The 23,878-nt window shown below is 43.0% G+C and overlaps 1 protein-coding gene and 1 long non-coding RNA gene across 2 annotated transcripts in view; both read left to right on the forward strand.

Moving 5' to 3' along the window:
* Positions 1–23,878, forward strand: part of LOC149366311 (uncharacterized) — a 693,922-nt gene that overhangs the window by 388,749 nt on the left and 281,295 nt on the right. The window lies entirely within an intron of this gene.
* LOC149366314 (uncharacterized) lies at positions 13,110–13,775 on the forward strand. Its single transcript, XM_089556438.1, has one exon. It carries the CDS (start codon positions 13,126–13,128, stop codon positions 13,648–13,650), a length of 525 nt encoding a protein of 174 aa, XP_089412564.1. The 5' UTR covers positions 13,110–13,125; the 3' UTR covers positions 13,651–13,775.

Here is a 23,878-nt window from a genome sequence, read left to right on the forward strand (position 1 = left end):
TGCGGTTCATACACTGTGTTCATTATCCCCGCGATGGTTGCCCCATGGCGGGGCGATCGCGTGGAACTTGACATCTAATTACGTCAGATGGTGGCCGCCACCATCCCACTGGTGTGCACTTAGTTCATCTGTCGACCCAGCATCTGCTTTCGGCAGGAAGATTTCTTGTGACGACTGCGGAGTAAATGTTGTTACTCTTCTATTTTCAATTAACGCTATAGCGTTAAGAACGACGTGTCACAGAAAATCTGATGTCCACTTCGGTGTAGTCTTCCGTAAGCAAAAAATTTATGAAAAATCCCCAGAAAAGCAAGGCAGGAGGTAGGTGGGCCGCGTAGGTCGCGGCACCTTGTGGCGTCATCACAATCTCCCCACAGGATAGTGACCAAATACGATTCGTGGCAGGTAGTAGTCAAATTCATGATTGGTCGCATGATTGGTTGCAATACCCTTAAAGCGCAGCTTAATCACCTTCAATTTTTTTAGGCAGCCCTTCTTTACATATCACAGCGCAATAAGCCACACGTGTCTTTTACTTCATCGTGAATATACTTTTTTGCGAGATTTTTCTACAAATCGCGACAAGGCATGAATTGTTGAGGAGACACAATTAGCGAGATGAGCGGCTGCTTGGAGGATGCATAGAAGAAGTCAGCGAGCATTCGTTGAAGCAGAAGAACGCATATGCGATTACTAAATAATGAAATAGTGCGATCATTTAGCTAACAAGTAACATTGCATTCGCCACCAGTTGCGATTATATGTACATTCAAATGAGCCGCTCCTCTGGCAAATGTATGTCATTTCTTGGTAAAGAGTGAAAAAATGGACCTTCGCTTTGCATTTCAATAGGGATCACAGTACGAAAGGCTCGAAGTAGCCAGCTTTTTATTCAGTTTCAAGAGGCCACGGTTGCCATTTTTGACTAAAGAAGTCTTAAGAGAGCGCGATTACTTAATTGCGTTTGCTGCGAGGCGGGCGCCACTGTATCTCATCATGACCGCCACCTGTACCGCCTCTTCTAGCATTTAATTTAACTAAATTCCGGAAGGTTCTAAAAGCTACCGCTCCATTTTGTGACACGTTCCTCCTATTCGTCGAAATTCAGTGAGAAGTGCGGAAATAGGAGCATGCAGTGCTGTGCCAATTTCATTTCATTATTAAAACATATAAGATATGATTATTAAAATCCTGTAATTTATTCGCTCTCGTGTTCGTCTTCGACGTTTAAGGAGTTACCTGACAATTACACGCGTTCGTGAACGTAACCGCTTTTCTGCCAGGACCGCTTTTCTGCCAGGTTTTTACGTCTATCGTCGGTTGTACGCTTGCAGTTCTTACTCATACCATAAGGCATTGGGAGAAAGACTGAGCATTTTTCAGTGATAGTCTCTTTAAGGTAAAATGACGCGCGATCATATTGACGGCAGTGGCGGACGTGATAAAACGTTTGAGATAAGCTCATTACTAGGACGCTGACTAAAATCTGCTCATTAAATATTCACTTTTCGCAGTGAGGCGCATGATTAACATTAGGAAAATATAAAGGGTCGTAAGTACATGCAATATAAACTAAGAGATCTGATTAAACTTTATTTCCATCATAACAATTGGGTGAGGGATTTCAGCTGTGCAGAAGCATCGAAAAGGCGCGGGGCGGCGGCAAGGCCACGCCCACCTCTCGCCTGCTCCAGCAACCGTTCGAGCCTCATTGGAGCCACAGTCTGCTCCTAGCTACGTCACTTCGTAGGCGTAACTATGTTGGTTCCGAGCCATCCCGCTCCCTTTGAAGCGTCTTGATGGCCGAAATTTCTATCGTTGTAGCGCCAAGGGCAATTACATTTCGCCACATCTTATAATTAATGTTCACTGCTTTGAGGATGTAGAAATCTGTCCAGCAACAGTCGCCTTTTTAGGCTTGAGACGCCAGTTGCGTCCATAGATGTGACATGAAAAGACATAACAATTTCATGTTTTGCGGATGTACCAAAACATCATGATCCATCCGAAAGCATGCAGCATACAGAATACCTATGCACAAAAAGAGCCACATCGAAAATAATGCGCTTCAGTATTCTCATGGGCGCTATCGATAAATATGAAAGGTAAAGCACAATCGCTTGTGACCTACATGCTATACGCCTTCTTTATTTTTAACCACCTCTCACCGCGTTGCATACGCGGCTGTCAAAGGTTCCAGAACCTAACAGTGTAAAACGAAAGTTCATATTGAAGTGAAGTTTATTTTTTGACATTGATTTGTCAGAGGTGACGGGACAAAAGGCAATTCATTTTTTGCCTGACGTGGCCCCGTCACCCGTTACATTGCTCAGGGGGGTGGCAAATTACACAGTAAAGTACACAAAACAAAAACAAGAAAAGTAACAACATCGCATACGTACTACATGAATTATATGTAACGATCAATGACTTACACATAATTAACACAGATGCAATGAAAAATAAAGGAAAAAACAACGCATAGCTAAAATGTAGCTAGGACAAAACAAAAAAATTGAAATAGCAAACAATGAGATGCATAGAATTAACATACAGGCAAGGGGAGAAATAGCACGCAAACCAAAAACAATGAAAACCGCATTGCATGCCTCCTACGTCTTTAGGACAACAAAACCAAAAATAGCGAACCTGGACATACACCCAGCGAGTAAAAAAAAAAAAAAAACTAGAAACTGGACATTTTATGGAGGAGATAGGGACAGAAGGTACATTTTAACATTGTTCTTGAAGTTACGGGGGGAACGAGGCTGCTGCAGAAGTTCCATAATACGTGGGTGTTTATTAAGTAAATCAGGAATTAAGTAATCAATGTGCTGCATACCATAATTCGTTCTCATCAGAGGCATTTGAAAATGACTATACCTGAAATCATAAGGTTTATTGTTAGGGAAGTATAAAGCATAAAAGGAAACTGGGTCACGGGTGACTTCATGATAAACATGATATGCAAGCTTTAGTTGAAATAGTTCGTTTATCTTGAGTAAATTATGTTTTAAGAATAATGGGTATGTATGTTCTAGCGGACCTACATCTTCTATGCAACGCAGAGCTCGTTTTTGCAATATCTCAAGCCTGTGCAAGTTTGTCTTGGTAGTGGTGCCCCAGATTAACAGACAGTAATGTAAATGAGACTGTACTAAAGCAAAATACAACTGACGTTTAATAGAGCTGGGAACCAAATATCTCACTTTATACAAAATGCCTAGAGATCTAGAGATATTTGTGTGAACCTTATTTATATGAGAAGTCCACCTTAAGTTTTCCTCAAATAAGACACCTAGGAACTTATAAATGGAAACGCGTTCAAGGGCTGAGTCTTGGTACTTGACCTGGATATTAAAATCTTCAGGTTTATTTCGCGGCTTAAACATTACGTACTTTGTTTTCCGAACGTTCAATTGCATTTGGTTTATCCGGAGCCAGCATGAAAGCCCATGTAGCCAGGTGTTCGCAAAGGTTTCTAGTGCAGATAACTGTTTTCCTGAAAAAAACACACTGGTGTCATCTGCATAAAGTATAATATCGGGTGTGTTTGGTATGAGGACAATATCATTAATATAAATTATAAACAGCAAGGGTCCCAGGATTGAACCTTGTGGAACACCATATGCAATCGGTTCTAGAATAGAAGAATGTCCATTAAGGCTTGTAAATTGGTATCTGTCCGTCAGGTAGCTACGAATAAGATTGAGAGCAACGCCACGGATTCCAAAAAAAGGAAGTTTATAAAATAATATTTGATGTTTAATAGAATCAAACGCTTTTCTGAAATCAAGGAACAGACCTAGCGTGAATCGGTTATTTTCAAAATTATTGATAACCTTGTTTTTAATATTCAGAAGGGCTATTTCAGTTGAGCTATTTGGACGGAAACCATATTGCTGCCTCACAAGAAGCTCTCTTTCAATACAGAACTTACTTAGGCGTGATTTGATCACTTTCTCAAGCACTTTAGAAAATAATGGCAGAACTGAAATAGGTGTGTAATTGTTAATGTCATCATGCGCACCACCTTTATGCAAAACTACCACCTTTGCTATTTTCATGCTGTTTGGAAAGATTCCTGTAGCTAACGAGCTATTGCATATATGCTGCAGAGGACGAGATATGAGGTCAACAACAGATGCTATAGGCAGAGCCTTGATATCATCGTTCCCTGGGGCAGCATTTTTGCTTAAAGAGCTAAGACAGCAAATAATTTCAAGCTCACTGCATGGAGTAAGGAACAATGAATCAACCACACTAGGAGATATGTATTTGTCAAGTCCATCAATATCTACCACCTTTTGTGTCGTAGCCCCAGAGTTTACAAAATGAGTGTTAAATTTATTGGCCAAACAAGTGTCCTTATACTCAACACCATCAATTTTAAGAACGTTAGGTATCTTGTTGCTAGTTTTTCCAATAATGTCTTTGAGGCAGTTCCATACCTTTTTAGTATTACTGGAGATGGCTTCAAACTTTTGCGCGTAGTATTGTAACCGGGCCTTCTTGAGATCTGAACTGAGCTTGTTCCTGGTTCGTTTATATTCAGCTAAGAGATCAAGGTTCTTTGACCGAACAAACTTGTCGTACAGTTTATCGCGTGCCTTTATTCTTTTATATAACTGTTCGGTTACCCAGGGTTTTCTGGATTTCTTGCAAACTTTGACCGGCTGCAAAGGAAATGCTCTGTTATAACTTTCCTTTACCTTAAGTAGGAAAATATCATAGGATAAACTTGGGTTTTCCTCCGAGTAAACATCATCCCAGTTTGTCGCTTCTAACCCAGTACGGAACGTAGCTAGCGCCTCAGCACTATAATTACGATGAAAGATTGGAGCGAACCGGTTACGACCTCCCCTTCTTTTTGCCCATGGAAAAAAACAGAATATGGGTAGATGATCGCTAAGTGGCAGTGTTAAAATTCCTGAAATAGTTTCCTCGTTACTATGGCTAGTTATGCACAGGTCAAGCAGTGTTTCTGTGTTAGGTGTTATCCTGGTTGGTGCATTTATAACGTTACAACAGCCAAACGACTCGAATGTATCCCGGAAACGTAGGCAAAGAGGGCTTTCAGATGACAGATCAATGTTGAAATCACCAACGCAAACAATAGGTACATTGAGAAGTAAGGCATGTTCGAAAATACTAGAAACAAAATTCAAGAAGTGATTGATATCACCAGAAGGTGGACGATAAACTTAAGCAATTAGGGTCCCATGAACTATTACGGCGACAGACTCATAGTGGTCGCATACAACAGAAAACTCCGGCAAGACTTCATACAAATGTTTATCTTTAATTTAGAGTGAAGTTCCACCCCCTTTTCGAGTTCTTCTGTACACGCCTACTTCTTTATAGCCTGGGACCCCGACAACCTCCGTTTCGTCTAAAAACCACGTTTCAGTGAAGGCCAAAATATCAAACTCGTGGTTCAGAGAACTCAAAGATAACTCAGTATCGTTCCATTTGTTTTTTAAACTTCTGATATTAACATGAAACAATGACATCTTTCCACTTTCACTCTGTGCAATGCGTGTAAAAGACGAGCAGTCATGATAAGTATTTACTCGGGGCTGTGACATCAGAATTTAGAATGAACAACACAGCAGGAAATAGAAAAGATTCAGCGAATCTTATCTAGATCTGCATGACTTTCAATACGAATAGCTGCAACACCTTGTGCCTTGCGCACAAACAACTTTCCATTGCTTTGCCAAGCGTACTGATAAGCCATTTCAGCAGCCTTCCCCTTCATTGCCCATAGCAGCTTTTTGTTATATGCTGTCAGATTGTCGAGCATATGCACACCTGTATTCGTGTCACTGAGAGCACGCCTCTTCGCCATCCACTGGTCCCGTGTTGTACGTGACACAAAGCGAACAAGTACCGCCGGCGATTTTCCTTTTTTCTCGGGCAGCCTGTGCAGGCCATCGAGCTCATGTTCGGACAGCAGAGGAAGTTCTAGTTCATTTGCCAGTGCATTTATTTTACCAAGCAGGTCTTCATTACTATCGTGCTTCAAGCCATGAATTTCCAAGTTCTGTCGCCTAGTGTATTGTTCTAAGCTGTTCAATTCTTGCCTGAGCTCCTGAACTTCCTGTCCGGTGTTAGTAGCCTCAACCTTTTCCACCCTCTTTTGAAGAACTGCGATTTCAGCTGACTGCTGTTTCATTTCTACAAGTACCTCATCGTACTTCTCAGACATATGTTGAACAGAATGTTCCATTCTGTCTACAGTTTCTTTAATTTGCAGCAGTGTCTCGACCTTGGCTTTTATCTCCGTTATTTCTGCCAGCTTCTTATTTATCTGTAGTAAAACGTCCTGAAAGGCCGGTTCCTTTTCCGGCTTTTCTTTCCTAGGTGATGCAGTGCCTCGAGCCGATAGAATGACGCATGTTTGACACGTCCATTCCTTCCTATCTGCGAGACTTTTAGATTTAAAGGCAGTTTTAGAAACTCCGGAGCAGGATCCTAAGTGATAACCGTAAGCACATTCACAGCACATCGGATACGTGCCGTTTTCCGGTAGCAGCTCATTGCAAACCAAGCAGGAGTCGTTTGCAGCCATGTGTAACAAAGCAAAAGATGCAAGACACACAGAATGCACTTCAGCAACAGCGGCGGTGGCGGGGCAGGTAGTTTGCAAGGAAAACTACAGAAAAACCCAACTAACCTGCGAAGTATGAATACTGCCGTTAGCGGAGGCCGCTGCGTTCGGTGCCACCGCCGCTGAGCAAATGCGCCGAGCGTGGGTTAGCTCCGTCTTTTTCAAGATATCGTGGCTGACGTAGTCCCATCCAGGAGCAGCAGGCCAATCACTTGCTTCGGCGTCCTTGCAGAGGAAAGGGGGCAGCAAACTCGAAGAACAGCGCTGGGCCTGGATAGCAGTCTGCGAAGTATGAATACTGCCGTTAGCGGAGGCCGCTTAGTTTATAGTGGTCTGCTTCGTACTATTGAGCAACCGACTGTACACGATACAAATAGTGATACAAACAGACTCCAAAGATTATTTCATTTTTTTAAGTCTCTACAAAACCTGCGTAGACGACTACGCTTGGACCTCCTTGGATCTTTGAAGACATTCACTACGCCAGCTGCCCTTTGGCTAAATCAAATTCCCGGTCCCTGTCCAAGTCTGCATCTGGTCCAGACGAGACGGTGAGCCGTTCAATTCGCTTTCCTGTCCCCTGAGAGAAAATAGGGTGCCCGCGGGCGCTGACCTGCTATGGTATTCTCCAGAAAGGACGACTTCCACAGAGTTACGCGTCTTTTCGCAAGACATCGCAACGCGCCTTTAGAAGTTTCTTTCTACCATGTGGCCTCCTAGTTTTTTTTTTGTCGTGTTCTGCAAAGCATTTTATCAAAGCGAATGGCGCAGGAAACACGGCATGTAGTGAATATAGGATTAAACTTTGTTTCCTGTTCTGCGTTGCAGGTTAGGACAGGCGTATCTAGCAGTGAAGTGTTGTTTTATTCTTGTTGGTGGCACACGAAGACTCTGCAGCGTGGGCCAGCAGGTCTGCTCCCGTTCTTTACCGTCAGAGGAAGAATATATGGCGCAAGACAGCATGGCTGGCCCAGCATACAAGAGAAACAGTATAATCTCAAGGCTTGTATGCGTGTAATGTTGTGCTAGATTTCCATTTTTTGCATTTTTCCACGCGGACTCCTAGTGCGTTTTTTATGGCGCTTTTCGTTTCACCACATGGTACAGTAAGAGTTCTAAGAACAGCGGCGCAGTGCACGAATCCTGAATAACGGATATACAAAATAGAAGCGCATGTTGTTTAAACATTGAAAACGCTGAATTATTGCGAAGTAAGCGTTGTGCTGGGCTGCAGTCTCGGCCGAAAAAAATTTAGGGGACACATAAGCTCTGCTTTAAAGGTATTACGCGACAGCGTAATGGGTTAATATGTGCCGAAGGTCATTCTCTGCTTTACATTCATGGTTTGTCCTCATACCCCTCATGGCGCATTGGTGCAGCGGTTAAGCAATGCACCAGGTGTCAGCGATGACAGGTGCTCCCAGCGGTCGTCCTTGTGCGCCGCTGGTTGCTCTTCCCGAGTGACCAATCATTAATTTTACTGCCACCTGCACGGTGGACAGTTTGTTCATTATCTGGTGGGCAGGCTGTGGTAAAGTCGCAAAGTCACGTGACCTAGGTAGCCCACCTACCTCCTAGGTTGCTCTCTGGATGCCACCTGCCAGAGCCATGCCTCTATTTTTCGCTCACAACGCCGATGCTGGCAACGACTGCAGGGGATTTTCTGGCTAACGGAGCCTTTAATACTGTCGCGTTAAAAGAAGACAAAGTAGACAAAGACAAAGCAGCGCGTGGAAATAGGGCCATGAGAACAAATCGGCCAGGGTGCTTGGAGGCATTACAAATGACGGATATAAGCCAATATGCGAGACAGTTTTTAAGCTATGAACAGCAGCTAACCAGCATGCCTCCAAAAATAAAACGATGGAGGAATTTCTTGTGCCTAAATTTGTCTGTGTGGCCGAATTTTGCTGGCTAACGTAGATGTTTATGATTGAATACAGTGCAGCGGTGGTTTCAATAATGAGAACAGTATCGGCCTCATCTGGCTCGGGACATGGGTGATTAGCAGTCAGTGAGAGGGGCGTTTGTAACTCAGTCGACTAACCTCATGGATGATGATAGTAAAAATTATAAAAACTTAGGTGATCCCGATTTAACTCACTTGTGCGAGAGTAAACAAACGTTATGATACCATGATCAATGACGCGCAGAATATGGCAATCAAAAATATAAGCCACAGCATGCAACTTCAAGCTAGGCGTTGCATAGCTTTGGTATTGTCACTCTTTTCTGAGGAAAACTCAGACGTGGTGAGTCCACTCGCTATGCACTGGGTGAAACTGCTTTTGGGGCACTATTTGGGGAAGTTCTAGAGGAAGTCACCATCCGCTCGGTTCGAGTGGAATTAGGCTTAAAGGGAAGCCAAAATCTTTCATGCACAGCACAGAGCAGACTACTGTGCACTGTTTTGTGCTGGAAAGTGATACCTGAAAAAAGATACATGAAATTGCAACCAGAGCGAACAGCTTCGTTCTGACAGTTGCCAGAGAAACTGTCAGCCTAACTCTCAGGTGCCCTTCCTGTATTATATATAAACGACTGGGCTTTATAGTTTCCAGACGCTACGTCTCAGCTTACATAGCAAGTGTTACGGCGTCATTGAAGTACTAAATAATTCTTACTGCAATTGACGCTTGAAATGCCTGCACTCAACTTCAGGCGTTTCTCAGCAGTCATCTGGCGAACGAACACTTACATAGGGCTGGTTAGAGGGCGATTTGAAACGTTGACTTGCAACTAGAAAGTTGCAAGTAGAAAAAACTGGTGAGTAATTCCGTAACCAGTGCAGGAATAAGAAATAAATAACTACGCATAACAAACTTTGACCGTGAACATTTTTGCCTTATTCTTAAAAGAAATGGGCAGGAAGCAAAGAAAGATGTTTTCAAAGAACATAGGCTTCATTTCGGAACGGGAAATTTTATTAAGAAAACAAGGGCAACGGGAACAAGAAGGAATAGATATGTTTTCAGCGCCTCAGGAACATTTCAAGTCCTTGAGTAAAGTTTGCTGTGAATAACATGAATTTTAAAGACTGGTAATTAAAATTCATTTTCTAAATATTTGAAGTTAACGTGACGAAAACACGAGTTGGAGTACACTATAAATTTTAATTTGGCGATTTATATTCACGGTAACTTTCTAATTTACACATAAGTAAAAAAGACAGCTAGAGGAAAAAATTTACTACCAAGCTAGAAGAAACAAATATTAAAAGCCACTTTGTTGGCTCTACACAATTAAATCAGCATAAACCGACTTATGTCGCTGTAAACGCGGCAAACAACAAACTGACTTCATCAGCTCTTCACTGTTGTGCAGGTCTGTGCACCTCTTACGCCTTCGCATATATTGAAAAGTTTCAGGATAATGCTGACTGAAATGACGCCGTATTTCAAAGAATATAGGCGTACTTTTCCAACTTCGCACTTATCTAGGCGTTCAGAAACCAGCGCTCCAAGAAGGCACGCAAAAGAAGCCTTGACGTTTCAGCAAAACCCGTTACTCGAAGACAACTTTTCACCAATACAATTCACAAGCATCAATGCCTCCTAGGCCATCGCAGTGCCTCGAAGATTAGAAGATAATCTGCAGAGTGATATGTAATATCGTGTCAGGACCGTCACCGTTGGACGCGAGCCATATTACATGAAGCACGTATCGAGAGGGCTACCAGGGGCTGAGAACAGAAAGGTAGGGTGCCATTAAGGAGTGCTGGACGCATCCAATGACTAGCAAGCCGTTTCTCGGCGTGCAGCCCTTAGTACATTGGGGCTGTCTGCGCCACTATGAGTTTTTGTTCTTTTGTATTTCAGGAACATCTATTTAGCTGTTAGTTGTGTCCTGACCCATTCTCTTTCACCTTTCATTCACCGCCGTATCGAAAGCCCTGCGCTTGCCGTACGTCACTTGTGTTCCTTCTGTTCTGTTTGGTCCTACCTTAGGGGCAAGCTCCCCCACTAATCTCCCTCTGAACACGGCAAACGTGCGGTTAGCGGTCGGACCGGCCGTTTGTCGCCTGTCAGGAGGTACAAACGAACAATGCTCTTCATATTTGCACTGATATACATACATACATATACATACATATTTATTTTCTCATATTTACACATGGAAGTATGTGTGCCCGCGGAAGCGCAAGACAGGGCGCTTGTGGGCGGGCCACGCCAATCAAGCAAAGTGCTGACTCAGTACAGACAAAATTACATGGTTTGCAATATAAAAGAGAGAAAAAAAAGAAAAAAAGATATATTGATAGGAGCAACAATCACACTTGTACACACTGAAAAAGTAGGTTAAATACATGGATTATGAGGATGCAACAACAACAACAACACAGAGAAAGCACCCGTGGTTCATAACACATATCAACAAGACCTTCAGAGTGTTTCGAGCCATGATGTCAGTGTACCGATTTTAAGGTTCTAGACGTAACTAGCCAGGATTTTACTTATGATTTGACCTCTCTGATAGTCTGCAATGATAGTATTTTTGTTGGAAGCTGGTTAAAAAAGAAGGGGATGTAGAACATTCGGCACCTTTTTCCATAGTGTGTATATATCTTGGGAAGTTTAAATGGCTCTACTTTTCTTAGTATTTTAGGTTTGTTCACAGGAAGCTTAAAGTTATTAGAAAAGTAGTATCTACTAATTACTACATGTGTAAATATATCTTGAATGAAGTACACATCAGCTGCAATCATTCTTTCAGCACTATCGAAGGTCTCCTTAGACGTGCCATACACAATGATTGCGGAAATTCTCTGTAGTAATCTATCGATTTGGTTCCTTCTAGACAACGCACGTGAGCCATAAACAGTGACACCATACCTTAATATAGACTCTCCTATAGCCTTAAACACAAGCTGACGCAACCTAACAGAAGTATTGAATTTCATTCTGTAAAGATAAAGAGACGGTAGCATAGAAGAGCGGCTGCAGGCAGCGGCAGACACTGTAGTGTCCTACGCGGCCGAAAGGGGCCTTGTGTGTTCTCCTATAGCCTTAAACACAAGCTGACGCAACCTAACAGAAGTATTGAATTTCATTCTGTAAAGATACATAGAAGTAACACGGAGTCGTTTCATGAGATGCTCAACATGAGAAGACCAAGACAAGTTGGCGTCGAGATGAATACCTAGATATTTGACTCTTTCGGACAAGGTCAGTGAAACACATTGACATCTAGGGCAAAAAGTACCGTGTACAATAACAGATTCCTTTAAAATGACCTTTTTGTGCGGATTCCTAAAACAAACCAGAGCCGTTTTCTGCTTGTTAATGTAAATCTGGTTACCTGGAAATCAATCACACACTTTTTTAACATCCGTTTGTAGCAGCTCTGCAGCCCAGCCCTGTTGTACGACTCATTCGGAACAAGGAGCGCTGTGTCATCAGCGTACTGGTAAAGTACCGATATCAGTCTAAGGTATGCCAAGTCATTTACATAAATATTGAAAAGGAAAGGTCCTAAAACGGAGCCTTGTGGCACGCCATACAGAAGAGGTTTGAAGTCGCTGAAATTATCTTTGACTCGCACAACCTGAACACGATTTGAAAGGTAGTTTGAGAAAAACATGAGGTAAGGTCCGCGAAATCCAATGTTCTCTAATTTCTGCAACAGAATGCCATGGTCCACTGTGTCGAAAGCTTTGGTTAAGTCTAAACACAATCCAAGGACAATTTCATTTCTATCTATCTGCATGTTAATTTTGTCACAACAATCTTCTAGAAGATCTACAGTGCTAGTCTCGCGCCGGAAACCATACTGTGTGCCATTTAGGATATCAAATCGGTCACAAAACGACAACATGTTCTCATATACGATTTTCTCCATTAAAATAGTAATGGTAGGCAATACAGTCGAGCCCACTTATAACAGCCGCAGATATAACGAACGCTCGCTTAGTACGAACGAGGGCGGTGCTACCGTCAGAATATACATTGGGGCAATGTCTCACATAGAACAGTGTCTCACATAGAACGAACTGTTGTGGCCTCAACACTCGGTTAGAGCGAACGCGAAGCTGTCGGGCACCCGTAGTTGACCAAACCGGCGGTGTTTGGCACGGTTTCGCTCGACTGCGAACCCGCGGCAGGCGAATTTCGCGCACTTTGTGTTCCCCTGACACGACGCGGCAGTGGCATGGACGGCAGTGACCGGCGGCTGCCTTTTGTCATCGGCAAGTCACGTAAGCCGCGATGCTTTGGAAGCTACGTGCCCGTACGCTACAGGAACAATACAAAAGCCTCGATGAGTCGTGACTTATTTGCCGAGTGGCTTGTCGAGTTCGACCACGACATGGCACGAAAAAACAGGAAGGTCCTGCTCGTGCTGGATAACTGTGCGGCGCACCATGTGCAGCCTTCCTTGAGTGCGGTGACAGTGCTCTTGTTGCTTCCCAATGCAACCTGCAAAATTCAGCCGCTGGATATGGGCATCATTCATGCGTTCAAGGTGTGCTACCGGCGGCGCGTCATCCAACGCTTGTTGATCGCGATGATGCTGCCATGCCAGTTCGCATCAGCTTGCTTGCCGCCATGGAGATGTTGAAAGCGGCGTGGATGGAACTCACCGCGGAGTGCATAGCAAACTGCTTCCGCAAGGCGAGTTTTATGGGCCCAGACACTAAGAACGCCATAGATGACCCACCGGAAGGCCGGTCGCACGAGGACTTGTGGCAACGCGTCGTTGACACGCAGCTGGCCGGACCTGACGTTGCCTGGGACGATTTCGCTTCTGCTGATGACGACGCCGACATTGCGGAGCCATGCACTGAAGAAGCTATTATGCGTGAAGTGCGAGCCCTTCCTGACTGCCCAGAGACCGACGAGGACGATGACGAGGATGCTGCTCTACCGCCGGTTGCTGTGAATATTTCAACCGCGATCGGTTACATCGCGTCGTTTAAGGAACTCGTGTGCAGCAGAGGCCTTGGCGATGAACATATTACCGCGCTGGAACAATTAGAAACGGCAGTGATGCGATCAGCTTTGAAGAAGCAGACATGCATCACTGACTTTTTTCAAAAATAAAGTTAACATTCGTCTCGCTTGCTCTTTTTGCCCGTATTATAGGTGGTCCACTTACTACGAACTTTGGATACAACGAACAAATGCCGCGTGACGATCAAGTTCGTTATAAGTGGGCTCAACTGTATAGCGATTGGTCGATCTGGCCTTGTACTATTCTTGTGCCTTGGCTCTTCCTACTCTTGCATTTCTATATCACGGCTTTCTTCTTTTTCTGTTCTTTTTCTCAAGCACGACCCAAGACAGCTGAGGTACGGCGGCGCTGATGAAAGCTTTTATGAAGTTCACCGAAATGTTCTAAACAGAATCACAACGCAGCGAAGTTCATTGATGAGAAATTCACTTTAAAACTAATATAAAATGAATTTTTTTGCATAAATAATTCAAACGCGATGGCTCTATATGACTGCGTACTTTACTTGATTATACTATAGCTTTCTATATGATGGCACAGCCATGCCACTATAGCATATCGAAGGTTTTTCACCTAAGACTTTACACAATTTTTAAAAATAGGCTCTTTGAGTTAGAAGAGTGCTTTCTTCGGCTTATATTTTTCAGCGGTTAATTACATCAGAATAAAGCTAAGAAGTGCTAGCTAGCAGGCTAGTTAACTAATAATGAATCGTTATCTTTTCAACTAATACCACTAGGCTTCTTAATCATTTGGAATCACGTAGCCTATGACAATTAGTATCCATATCAGTTTAGTGCTACTTAGTGCCAAAATACATGTGCTTTTGAGAAGCTTGCAGTCAAAGCAACCCCTTCTCCAGTGCACGTAACGCGTCGAAATTGCCACAACTTCTTGGCCACCAGCGCCGAGGTTAACAACATTTTCAAAATTCTAAAAACTAATATGGATATTACTCACGTCCAGCTAAACACATTTACGTGATTAAACAGCCTAACAGTAATAGTTAAAAAGTTCACTATTTAATATTAGTTAGCTAGCGTGCTTGTTAGCACGTCATGGCTGTGTTCTGATGTACTACATCACTGACAATGAATGCTACGCCGAAAAAAGCGCTCTTCTAAGTCAACAAGGCTAATTTTTAAAAATTGAGTAAAATCTTAGGTAAAACACCCTCATAAGTTTTTATGCATAACCTCTTGCCTAGAATAATCAAAAGCAAGCAGCAGCAATCGACTTTAGCGAATGACCCGAAAAACATCGCTGCCTGTTCTTTACGCGCTGGCAATTGGGAAAACCCGGAAGGGCTTTTTATTTAACCGGTTGGAGAGAATAGAACATGGTTTTTATTTTTCTTCGTCTCTTCTTACTACGTTCCCCGCATCTTTTCTTGCTCCCTTCTCGATCCAGTACGAAATAATGTAGGATGAAAATACGGCAGATTTCGCTTCCGTTTTCGGTCGCCGCGATGTACGAAATGCGTTGCAACCCGCAGCTAGGACTGACGGAGAACACTGGCGCTGCTCGGTTACACGTGTCCATGAATAGCGGTAATGCAACGAGATTTGAAATGCATTCGAAGTCTTTTATAGGATTCTTAGGGTGTTATTTCCATCATGAAGCAAAACAAGCTGCAGTAGTACGACTGCCTACGTGTTTGATGCAGCTCCAACACTTGAATGAACAGCATGTCTTTGTATCCTACAGATCGTTCCTGAATATCTTCTGAAGATCAGTCCTCAGGATTTTTCCCGGTTCAATTGCCAGCATTGAATACATTCCTTATTTTGTAACCTCATTAGCCTGCATTGTATACGAAAATCATTGACCTGTTTGCTTTGTGTTCTCTTTTTATGTATTGTATTTATTCCAATCATCCACTCCTCACTGTAATTTCCCAGGCCTTGAGGGTGAAATAAATAAATAACAAAGTCCATCTCATAATAATTGCGGAAAATAATACAAAACTCAAAAACGTGATAAGCTGCATGGTCTTGTGTTCAGTTTGCACAAAGTAACAGTGGCCAGGTTTCCAGTGGTGATGAGTTCACCGGGTTTACTTTTCGCCCTTTTATTTTTTTCTTGCAGTTCTACAGCTTACGTGGGATTCGTGTAATGCCATGGTTCTGTCGGCGTTTGTGCCGACATTCTTTCCACAACATCTTTTGAAAAGTGTTGCACGCAGCGTGTGATTTGTGAAGCTTTGCTCTTCTTGCAACAGCTGCTCCATCGACCCGCAAGCGGGATAGTCTGAGGGCTTCCGTTTCAGCGAAAAATGTTTTTAATGAAATCACGGACTTTTTGGTTATCATTTTCCGAGCGCTGTTCTCGGGCATCTCTGCGTTTATCAACCGAATAGAACATATTTCTAGTATTGCTTAACAATAGTATTACGCTATTCTTTTTTTTCGCTTCGAAGGTTCAGTGCGGATTTTTTTTTATGACTGCCACATTGCCAGACACTTGGTGCAGGCGACTAGAAAAAAAAAGTTGAAAATAATATGTGCGGATCGTCCAAGACGTATGCCGGTATTGAAGGAGTGTGTTTGCATATGGAGAAACATAAAGCGCAAGTAAAACTGATCCGTCACGCTCCTTCATCAGCAGGCGGTAAATGCTCTGCATACGCTTCAAATCCTTCTTTCTTTCTCCAGCTAGGCCTGCTGCGCTCAAGACTACCATACTTTAATCGCAGTTCCCAGCATCAAACAGTAATGATTGGTTGCAGAGGACTTGAGTGCACTTTTTCGGCGTTGTCTTTTTCTTTTCAGAAAAGTTCGAGCCTAGCACAGTGAGATGACAGGTCTCATAGTAGAAGAAAAGTGTTATTATAGGACACGCTAATGGTCAGAGAGGCTTACATGATAGAATAAATCGCAGAGCACACAATACACGCGGCGTAGTTTTGTGCAGCCATATGAACAGGTTTCATTTTCTCAGTTACATGCAAGTGCCATATGTCGCGCAAGAACGGGGAGTCAGTCTCTTTCCCCAATGATCAAGGAAGTAGAAGCAGGGTTCTAGGTTTTGCAACAGTTCCTTTAGAGATTAATTTCACTATCTTTTTTTCTTTTCACAAGCGCACTTCGTGCAGCATCCAGTGACAGACATTGCTTTTCACTTTTTTGCGCGTACATAGCATGGACTGAAATAAAAAGGGTTAAAGAAAAAAATAGGCAGGGAAGGAATAGCTTGCCGCGAAAATACGAATGGTCTACCAATATTTGTTCTGCTTGCGCCTTTATTTCTCGCGTTTTTTAAATCCCGATACCTTTCATGGCACATATATACAGTATTTGATTCGTGGCAACGAAAGTTGATAACTGAATACCAACAGGAAGTTTTATGACTTCAGCCTCCTTTTCTGACCCCATATATTTTTTCTTTCGAGTCTTCTTTATTATATTTAAATCGGCCATCCATTCCACTCTAGTAGCTAATTATGAAAACTGTCAAAAAGAGGCTCCGCTCAGGAAATCCTCCAGGTATACCTGACACCTCTTCTCAGCACTTCGATTTCTTGGTTTTCGAATACCAGGTATCGCTTTCGGATCGTATTATTTTTACATTTATTGCTCTCGTTAGTACCCTCTTTAGATAGTTGTAACGTTTACGTCCACGAACAACACAATCAACTAATTGTAAAAGCATGCCCGGAGAAGTTTTCGTAGTGTGAAACAATCCAGTTTTTGGAGAAAGGATAGTTATTAGTTAGCGATAAAGTTGCAGTTTTTATTTTATAAAAACATCAAGAGCAACCTCAATGTAGCAGGACAGCTCTCTGCCATATAGGTTGAAATTTCAAAAGGGCTTGCCTGTGAGGAAAGGCACATTTATGGAAACAGCTAGAAAGTATCAGTGCCAAGAAAGTGCTTCAATAAGCAATTACACCCCTAGCTTTTATAACTTCTAATACGCACAACCGCAGATCACCGCGACTGACTTCAAATTGAGCCATCGGAGAGTGAAGTATAAAAAAAAGCATAAACCCTTTATTTTTGTAATATACTGAAACCTGATACCCCACCGGAGAACAATTGCATACTGTACAGCAAATTATATATTTTTTTATTGAACTGAGGGCTTAAACTGAATCGCAGTTTTCGGAACTGACCGTGCTCGGGAGGACATTATGCCGTCGGACGAAGGTGCGAAGAGCGCGCCAGCGACCAACTTAAACTATGCAGAGAGAGGCATTTGTTTCATTCGTTAATGCCATCTCAAAACTCCCTCCAAGCCATGGAAAGCTCAGCCATACTTTCAATCGATAGATGGCCAGTAACTCGCCTGCTGAATATTTTTCCAGGAAAGACACTTCCAAAGGTAATGCTGGCTGGAGAACCCAAGTTAATGAATTGTTGCTTGGAATAGCATCTTTGAGAGATGAGAGGTGTCCTGAGACTATCACAGGATTTTGCGCCGCCACCTTGCATTGATTTAGGAAGGCGTAAACTTTGAAAATAATTTTCTCGCATTTCCTCCCCATGTTGACATAGCATTGCTGACATAGCAATGCTGACATAGACAAACATGTGACGAATGAAATCCGTTTCAGAAACTTTTTTGTCGCAATTTATCAGTGATCTTGAGACGTTGATGTGCTACTTCAAAGGAAACGACGATGATGAGGATGAATAAACCTAGTCAGAGTTGTATACAGCACCAGCTGCTGAGGAGCATTCTTGAGAGTTTTTGGCGCTGCCTAGTTGTCCACACAGAATATTACCCTTGAGGGTCCAAGGAGACAGAGGCAAGCTGGCTGATGGGGGGTGGTTTCGAGAGTGCCGCGTGTTATTCTTGTGGTCTTGGTATCAATAGCGTGGTGTATAAGGTGTCCGCCGCACAACTATCGTTCTTATTTCTCCCCTGAAGTCCATCTGCAATTGTTGGGAGGATTTTTTTATTTAGGCGCTACTCAATAAGTAGTGAGCTTAAACAGGTAAAAACATTCATTGCTTTTGAAATAATTTTGTAGTAAGGGTCTGAGAGGACTTGCTGTTTATTTCGCATTCAAATATACAAATGGAAACAACATCCGTGTTTACCCTTTTGCCGGCCTCTCATTTATCTGCCGTACCATTCATTGCAGTCTTGAGTTCAAAAGCGTTTCTATTATAGTCCTGAAGTTTTTGAACTTGTCCTTGGTATAATATTCGACAATCCCCAAAAGCTCTTTAGGAGAAAACCAAATCCCAGGTATTCGACAGTAACATTGTTGCGACAGAAAAGCTATTACAAACCCCATTAAAAATTGACAAATTAATGAAAATCATATACAACATCACAAAATATTGGTGGCTTAATGGGTTTAACATCCACCTCATGTGAGAGTAGCGAGGGCTTCGATCCTCATTCTTTCAGGGTGCCAACCGGTTTTCAAACGGTCGCATGCTTTCAACTCGGCTGACTGAGAGGAAATTCTGACCTGAAAGCGACTTTGGCAACCCCCCCCCCCCCCCCTCCCTCGTTGACCAGCCTTTAGAGCAGAGCAGGCATGTTTACACAGTTTCTGTTTGCATTAAAAAGATTAATCAGTGAACAGGGTCAGCGAGAAGCGAAGATTTTATTTAAACATTTTTTCTTTATGTGAGGAGGACATTATGCCGTCGGACGCAGGTGAGAAGAGCGCACCAGCGACCAACTTAAACTTAAGCACCAGCGACCCGTGGTTTTTCTCATAACATCAAGTTTTTATTTTCGGTATAATTTCCGTACTCTACGACCAGACGCACTCAGAACGATGAAACGTTACGTAAATAGATCACTAAATGAAAATATCAAGATAACCAGTCTGGCCAGGGTATTCCAAGTGTTCAGAAACAAAACCAATATATTCCCTTCACAGAGCCCTGATGACAGTGCCAGTACGTGAAAAGGGTCACCGATACGGAAACTTCCGGTCAGGAAGGACCTTGGCGAAACAATGGCCGAGCGAAAGCGTATAAGGAAAACGCTGGCAGCTTATCCGGTTTCGTTGCTCGCCACGCGCTTGAGTGCGCTTGGTTCTGAATTCCAGCCGAAGAGATTCAGGCGGACGAAAGATATGTATACGCATTGCTTGCGACAGAAATAATAGGAGACGAAGAGAAACAGCAGACACAAATTAAGTAGCAGGGATACAAACAGTTATCGCCGACCACAAGTTCAGAAAGTGCTTGCGAAGTCTTTCGGGCGCTTCGCGGGGAAGCCTCTTGCTTATCGTTCGCTGTTGCATATCAGCGCCGTAATCAAGGAATGGAATTCATCATAGCATGCAAGTAGTGTTTGTGAAGTGGTTAACGATGGTTAGTGTAAACCAAACCGAGCCGGAATGTAGGATCTGCAAACAAACCATCGTGCTCAAGAGCCCGAGCAATCTAAGCATCTAAACTAATACGCTCTCATCGTTCGCAGATGCCTTCATCACTAAGTTCAGCACGTAGTTGAGGGCCAGCTTAATGCGAACTAATGTGCGGCTACCGGGGTTAAAGCTTGCTCTTGTATGTCTGCATTTCAGATAGTCTTTAGCGTGATTAAGCACCGTTTATATTCAGTGATCGGTTGGTAGGCGTAACGAACGCTTCGAAAAAGCGTCCATTAAGTGCCTATTGCCAGGGGCGTGACGATTAAGAGGAGACCGAATGCTGGCCTGCATGAACGAGCAGTAACCGGGCTATAAATGCGGCGAGGCGAAATGATTGGTTCTCCCGCGACCGTCGTGATTGTGCCTGAACCTACATGTAAATATAGACGAATAAGTTCGTGCTTATATGCGTGATGTCTGGATAGACTCACTTAACCCAGCCACTTATTCTGTCTCATAATACTGGCGGTGATCACCATAGCTGCACGCAGATATTTGCAAAAGATGTTTGCTTGTGTACAAGGCATAAATCGTTTTAACGCCGAATCTGAAGTCTACAGGTGATGAAAAATATTCGTGGCCAAAAGGCTTATCTTCTCTTGCTCACATGACCTTAGGGCACCCGAAACAAAATTGTCACTACGCACTTGTATGGTTCGCTTTCAGTCCACCGTTTCGTAGCTGTTGCAGCAGCTTAATATGTATCTCCATGTTAGAACCTGTGGTGCTGGTCATCTTCCTTTTTATCAACCCTGACGCTACAATACCCCAGGAAAGAACCAAGATTTTTTTTCTCGTTCATACCAATTCGCAAATAGTCAAAACACGACAGAGAACTAGCTTAGCTTTGGAGGACCCACAGTCTGCAAAAAAAAAAAATCGCCGAAGACCGACCGCATTTGTAGGCACAAACATATGAATATCGACGTGAAGGCACAAGTTGTACGTGGATGCACTTACGTCGCGCTGTGTGTGAAGCAACGCCCGCGCATCTTCTGACAGAAAGGAATGGCACTTGCGTCGACACACATGGGTCCTTTTGTAGTAACCCACGAAGCTGACTTTCAGCAGAGAGATGCGAGCGTCCCTGTCACTCTCACTGAGTGTCACTCACTTGTGATGGCAACTCTTGAAACACTCGCGTATGCAGCGGTCATTCAAGGCATGTACACGTCTTAGCCTGTCAACCGTAAGTTCCGATGTCGCTAATGCATCCATGCAATGGGGCAACGCTTTCAGACGGGGTTTTGAATGGAATAACATGGATATCACGTCACTATACCTCTAGACCATTTCCCTTTAAGAAATAGCTAGATTTTCGTCACAACAATCTTTATGGTTGCCGTCATGCAGCTACAAAAAAAAAGCTAATAAAATCGGCATGCACTTCGTCGTTTCAATAACTCTCCACCCTAAGGAAATCTCCCGTAACCTATTACCACCATTATGATGCGAAAAGCAGAATAGCGACACCCACAAGAAAATTACGCACTGAAACAAGTCTCACAAGCGCTGCATGGATATCAGTGGTCGCAAACTAGCCAGCACCCTTACACTTCTTCATGAGTGATATCTTTTAAAGAAATTTGTTGGGCCACGTGTCTCTTTGTAGGAGCTCCAAGTCATAGTACTAAAGAAATTCATAGTCAGATAGTGAATATAGGCCCCTTAAGTGTACCCCCACCATTTCATCGATCGAAACTTGATCATAGTAGCTGTTGGCTGATGCGAGCTCTGCTGCGTAACATTCTTGGATATAAGGGGGGCATAAACTTCGGGACAGTGGTTTCTCGTATTTCACCTCTGCCTCTGCAACCGCCACTTAAACCTGCGCCCCAGTGCTCGGCGTCACAGCAGCATAGCTACAAAACAACCTCGGCAGGAATGCCTATACGAATGCGTCGCTATGCATATTATCTTAAAGTCGCATAGCAATATCTCTGGGTAGAACATCTCCGTGAGCTTCTAGAAATGTTTGCAACTCGACATCGTCATTTTTGTGCGCGTCATTAATGCCGTACGGCCGCAGCGTTCTTTCGTGTTGCTCTGCCGGCTTTTCACGCTGCAGGCGCCTCGTGATTAATAAAGAATGTGTGAAATAAACAGTCTAAAAACAGGTTTAACGCCACGCTTTCGCACTGTTTTAAAAGCAGTATCGATGTCTTGAGCCTGTTTCCACATCCCTAAAATACTCCCGTACACGCGGGAATTCATGCGATCGATATCTGTTGAGGAAGACTTCACTAATGACATGAAAAGAGGAGCTTTTCAAAGATCGATGGGTGGAGCTCTTACTCTACTCTGTCCCTGTTCGGACGTGGGCACTGTTTCCTTTTTAAAATGCTTACATTCTCTATACTGTGAGATCCAGCCATCTGTTCCCGCTGAAAAAGCAAAAGTAGAGTTTTAGGAATCGTTGCAGGGTCAGAATACATGTAAATGTATCATGGAGTACTCTTTTATCTGTCCATGGAAAAAAAAAAAGAAGTAAATGTGCTGCTTCGGGGAAAGAGCCCTTGCATAATCTAAAAACAAGATTTCCATTTACACCATGTCACCATTTCCCACGCCTGCCTTCTGAAATATGCAGTTTGTTCTTTGGGTAAGGTTGATTGGCATCCTTTTACTTTAATTCTTTGTTGTTAGAAGACAGTTTGTCACGGAATGTTTCTAGGGCGATGGTGACCTGCTAATTGTGGCAGCCCCTCAGCGCTGTAGGGATGGCAAAGCTAGTAAAATATGATATTGCCTCTTTTGGCCTTGAAGTACGGATGGCAGAGGGAAGAGCAGTAAGAAAAAGGCGAAATACAACAATTCTGAACCCTGCACATTTTATTGAAGCCCCACGAATGCCTTCCAGAGGTTTTTCGAAATGACTGAGTAACTGCAACACGCTTCAAACACAGCATCCGCTGTTCTGAGGACAACCTGAACGAGCGGAGGCGAAATAATACTGGCTAAAAATATTGATTCCTCTTATATTTTTTTCCGAATTCATTGTGGTCTATAACTTGACTTGAAGAAGCTTTGCTTCAGGTCTTTACTGCCCGTTAAACGGATGCGAATAGCTAAAGCCCTGCTAATTTTAATGACATATGACACTTAAATCAATGCCCCAGACTAGCGAAATGTACAGATAGATGCACAAATGACGCATCTCATGAAGACAAATACTTTCGGAAAAAATTGCTGTAGGACACTGTTTGGAATCAGGCGTCTGTCAGAAGTAGCTGAAGAGTTAGCTATTAGAATTTAGTTAATCACTGTACTTTTTAACGTGACTTTCCTGTTCTCCGACGTCCTCCTAAATTAATAACTTTGCCGCAAAAACCTCGATTTATCTTTAAAAGAAACGCTGTTTTAAAAAATTAGCGGCAGGTTTTCCTGAAACACCTGGTATTCAGTTTGCTTCTAAGGACACGCGATCAACAAAACAGAAGCAATGTTTTGTTTCCGGAAAGTGTTTCAGAGTGTCAAGAAAACAAGTATTTGGCGGATGCCTAGTTTTCCGGCTCCAGTGGCACGTTCGTATTCAAGGCGTCGCTATAAAACATACAAGAGAACTTCCGTTCTTCGCGAGCTAAAACTATAAAAACTATAAACGCAAGAAGGTTAAAAATAAAGCTGATAATAAAATAAAAAATTATAAAACGCCGACAACACCGAAACACATTTTCTGATGAACGGGCCGTTTATCAGAATTGCGTTAAAACTGTGCGCCATTTAATTGGTTCTTTTCTATTGTTTTCGGGTCCTGAATACTTCTTTTTCGCACTATTTTTTGTATTTTTAAAGATAACCGCTCAAGTACTCACTTTGCTTCTCTTTCATAAAAAAAATTGCACTGCTGAACCCCCGAGCAAGAATAAACAGTTTCGAATTCAAATTCTGAACAAAGCTAAGACGTGCTTTATACAGCAATAGTTGGATGAAGTATTCTCTTCTGAGTTTGTGACGTCGCATAACTGTCTAGA

The sequence above is a fragment of the Amblyomma mixtum genome, chromosome 1 (assembly GCF_055824585.1).
Source record: "Amblyomma mixtum isolate Tamu chromosome 1, ASM5582458v1, whole genome shotgun sequence".
NCBI lineage: Eukaryota > Metazoa > Arthropoda > Arachnida > Ixodida > Ixodidae > Amblyomma > Amblyomma mixtum.

Bases quoted from the DNA above. Each gene is read 5' to 3' on its own strand.
- LOC149366314 (XM_089556438.1), top strand. From the start codon at position 13,126: ATGCCAGTTCGCATCAGCTTGCTTGCCGCCATGGAGATGTTGAAAGCG.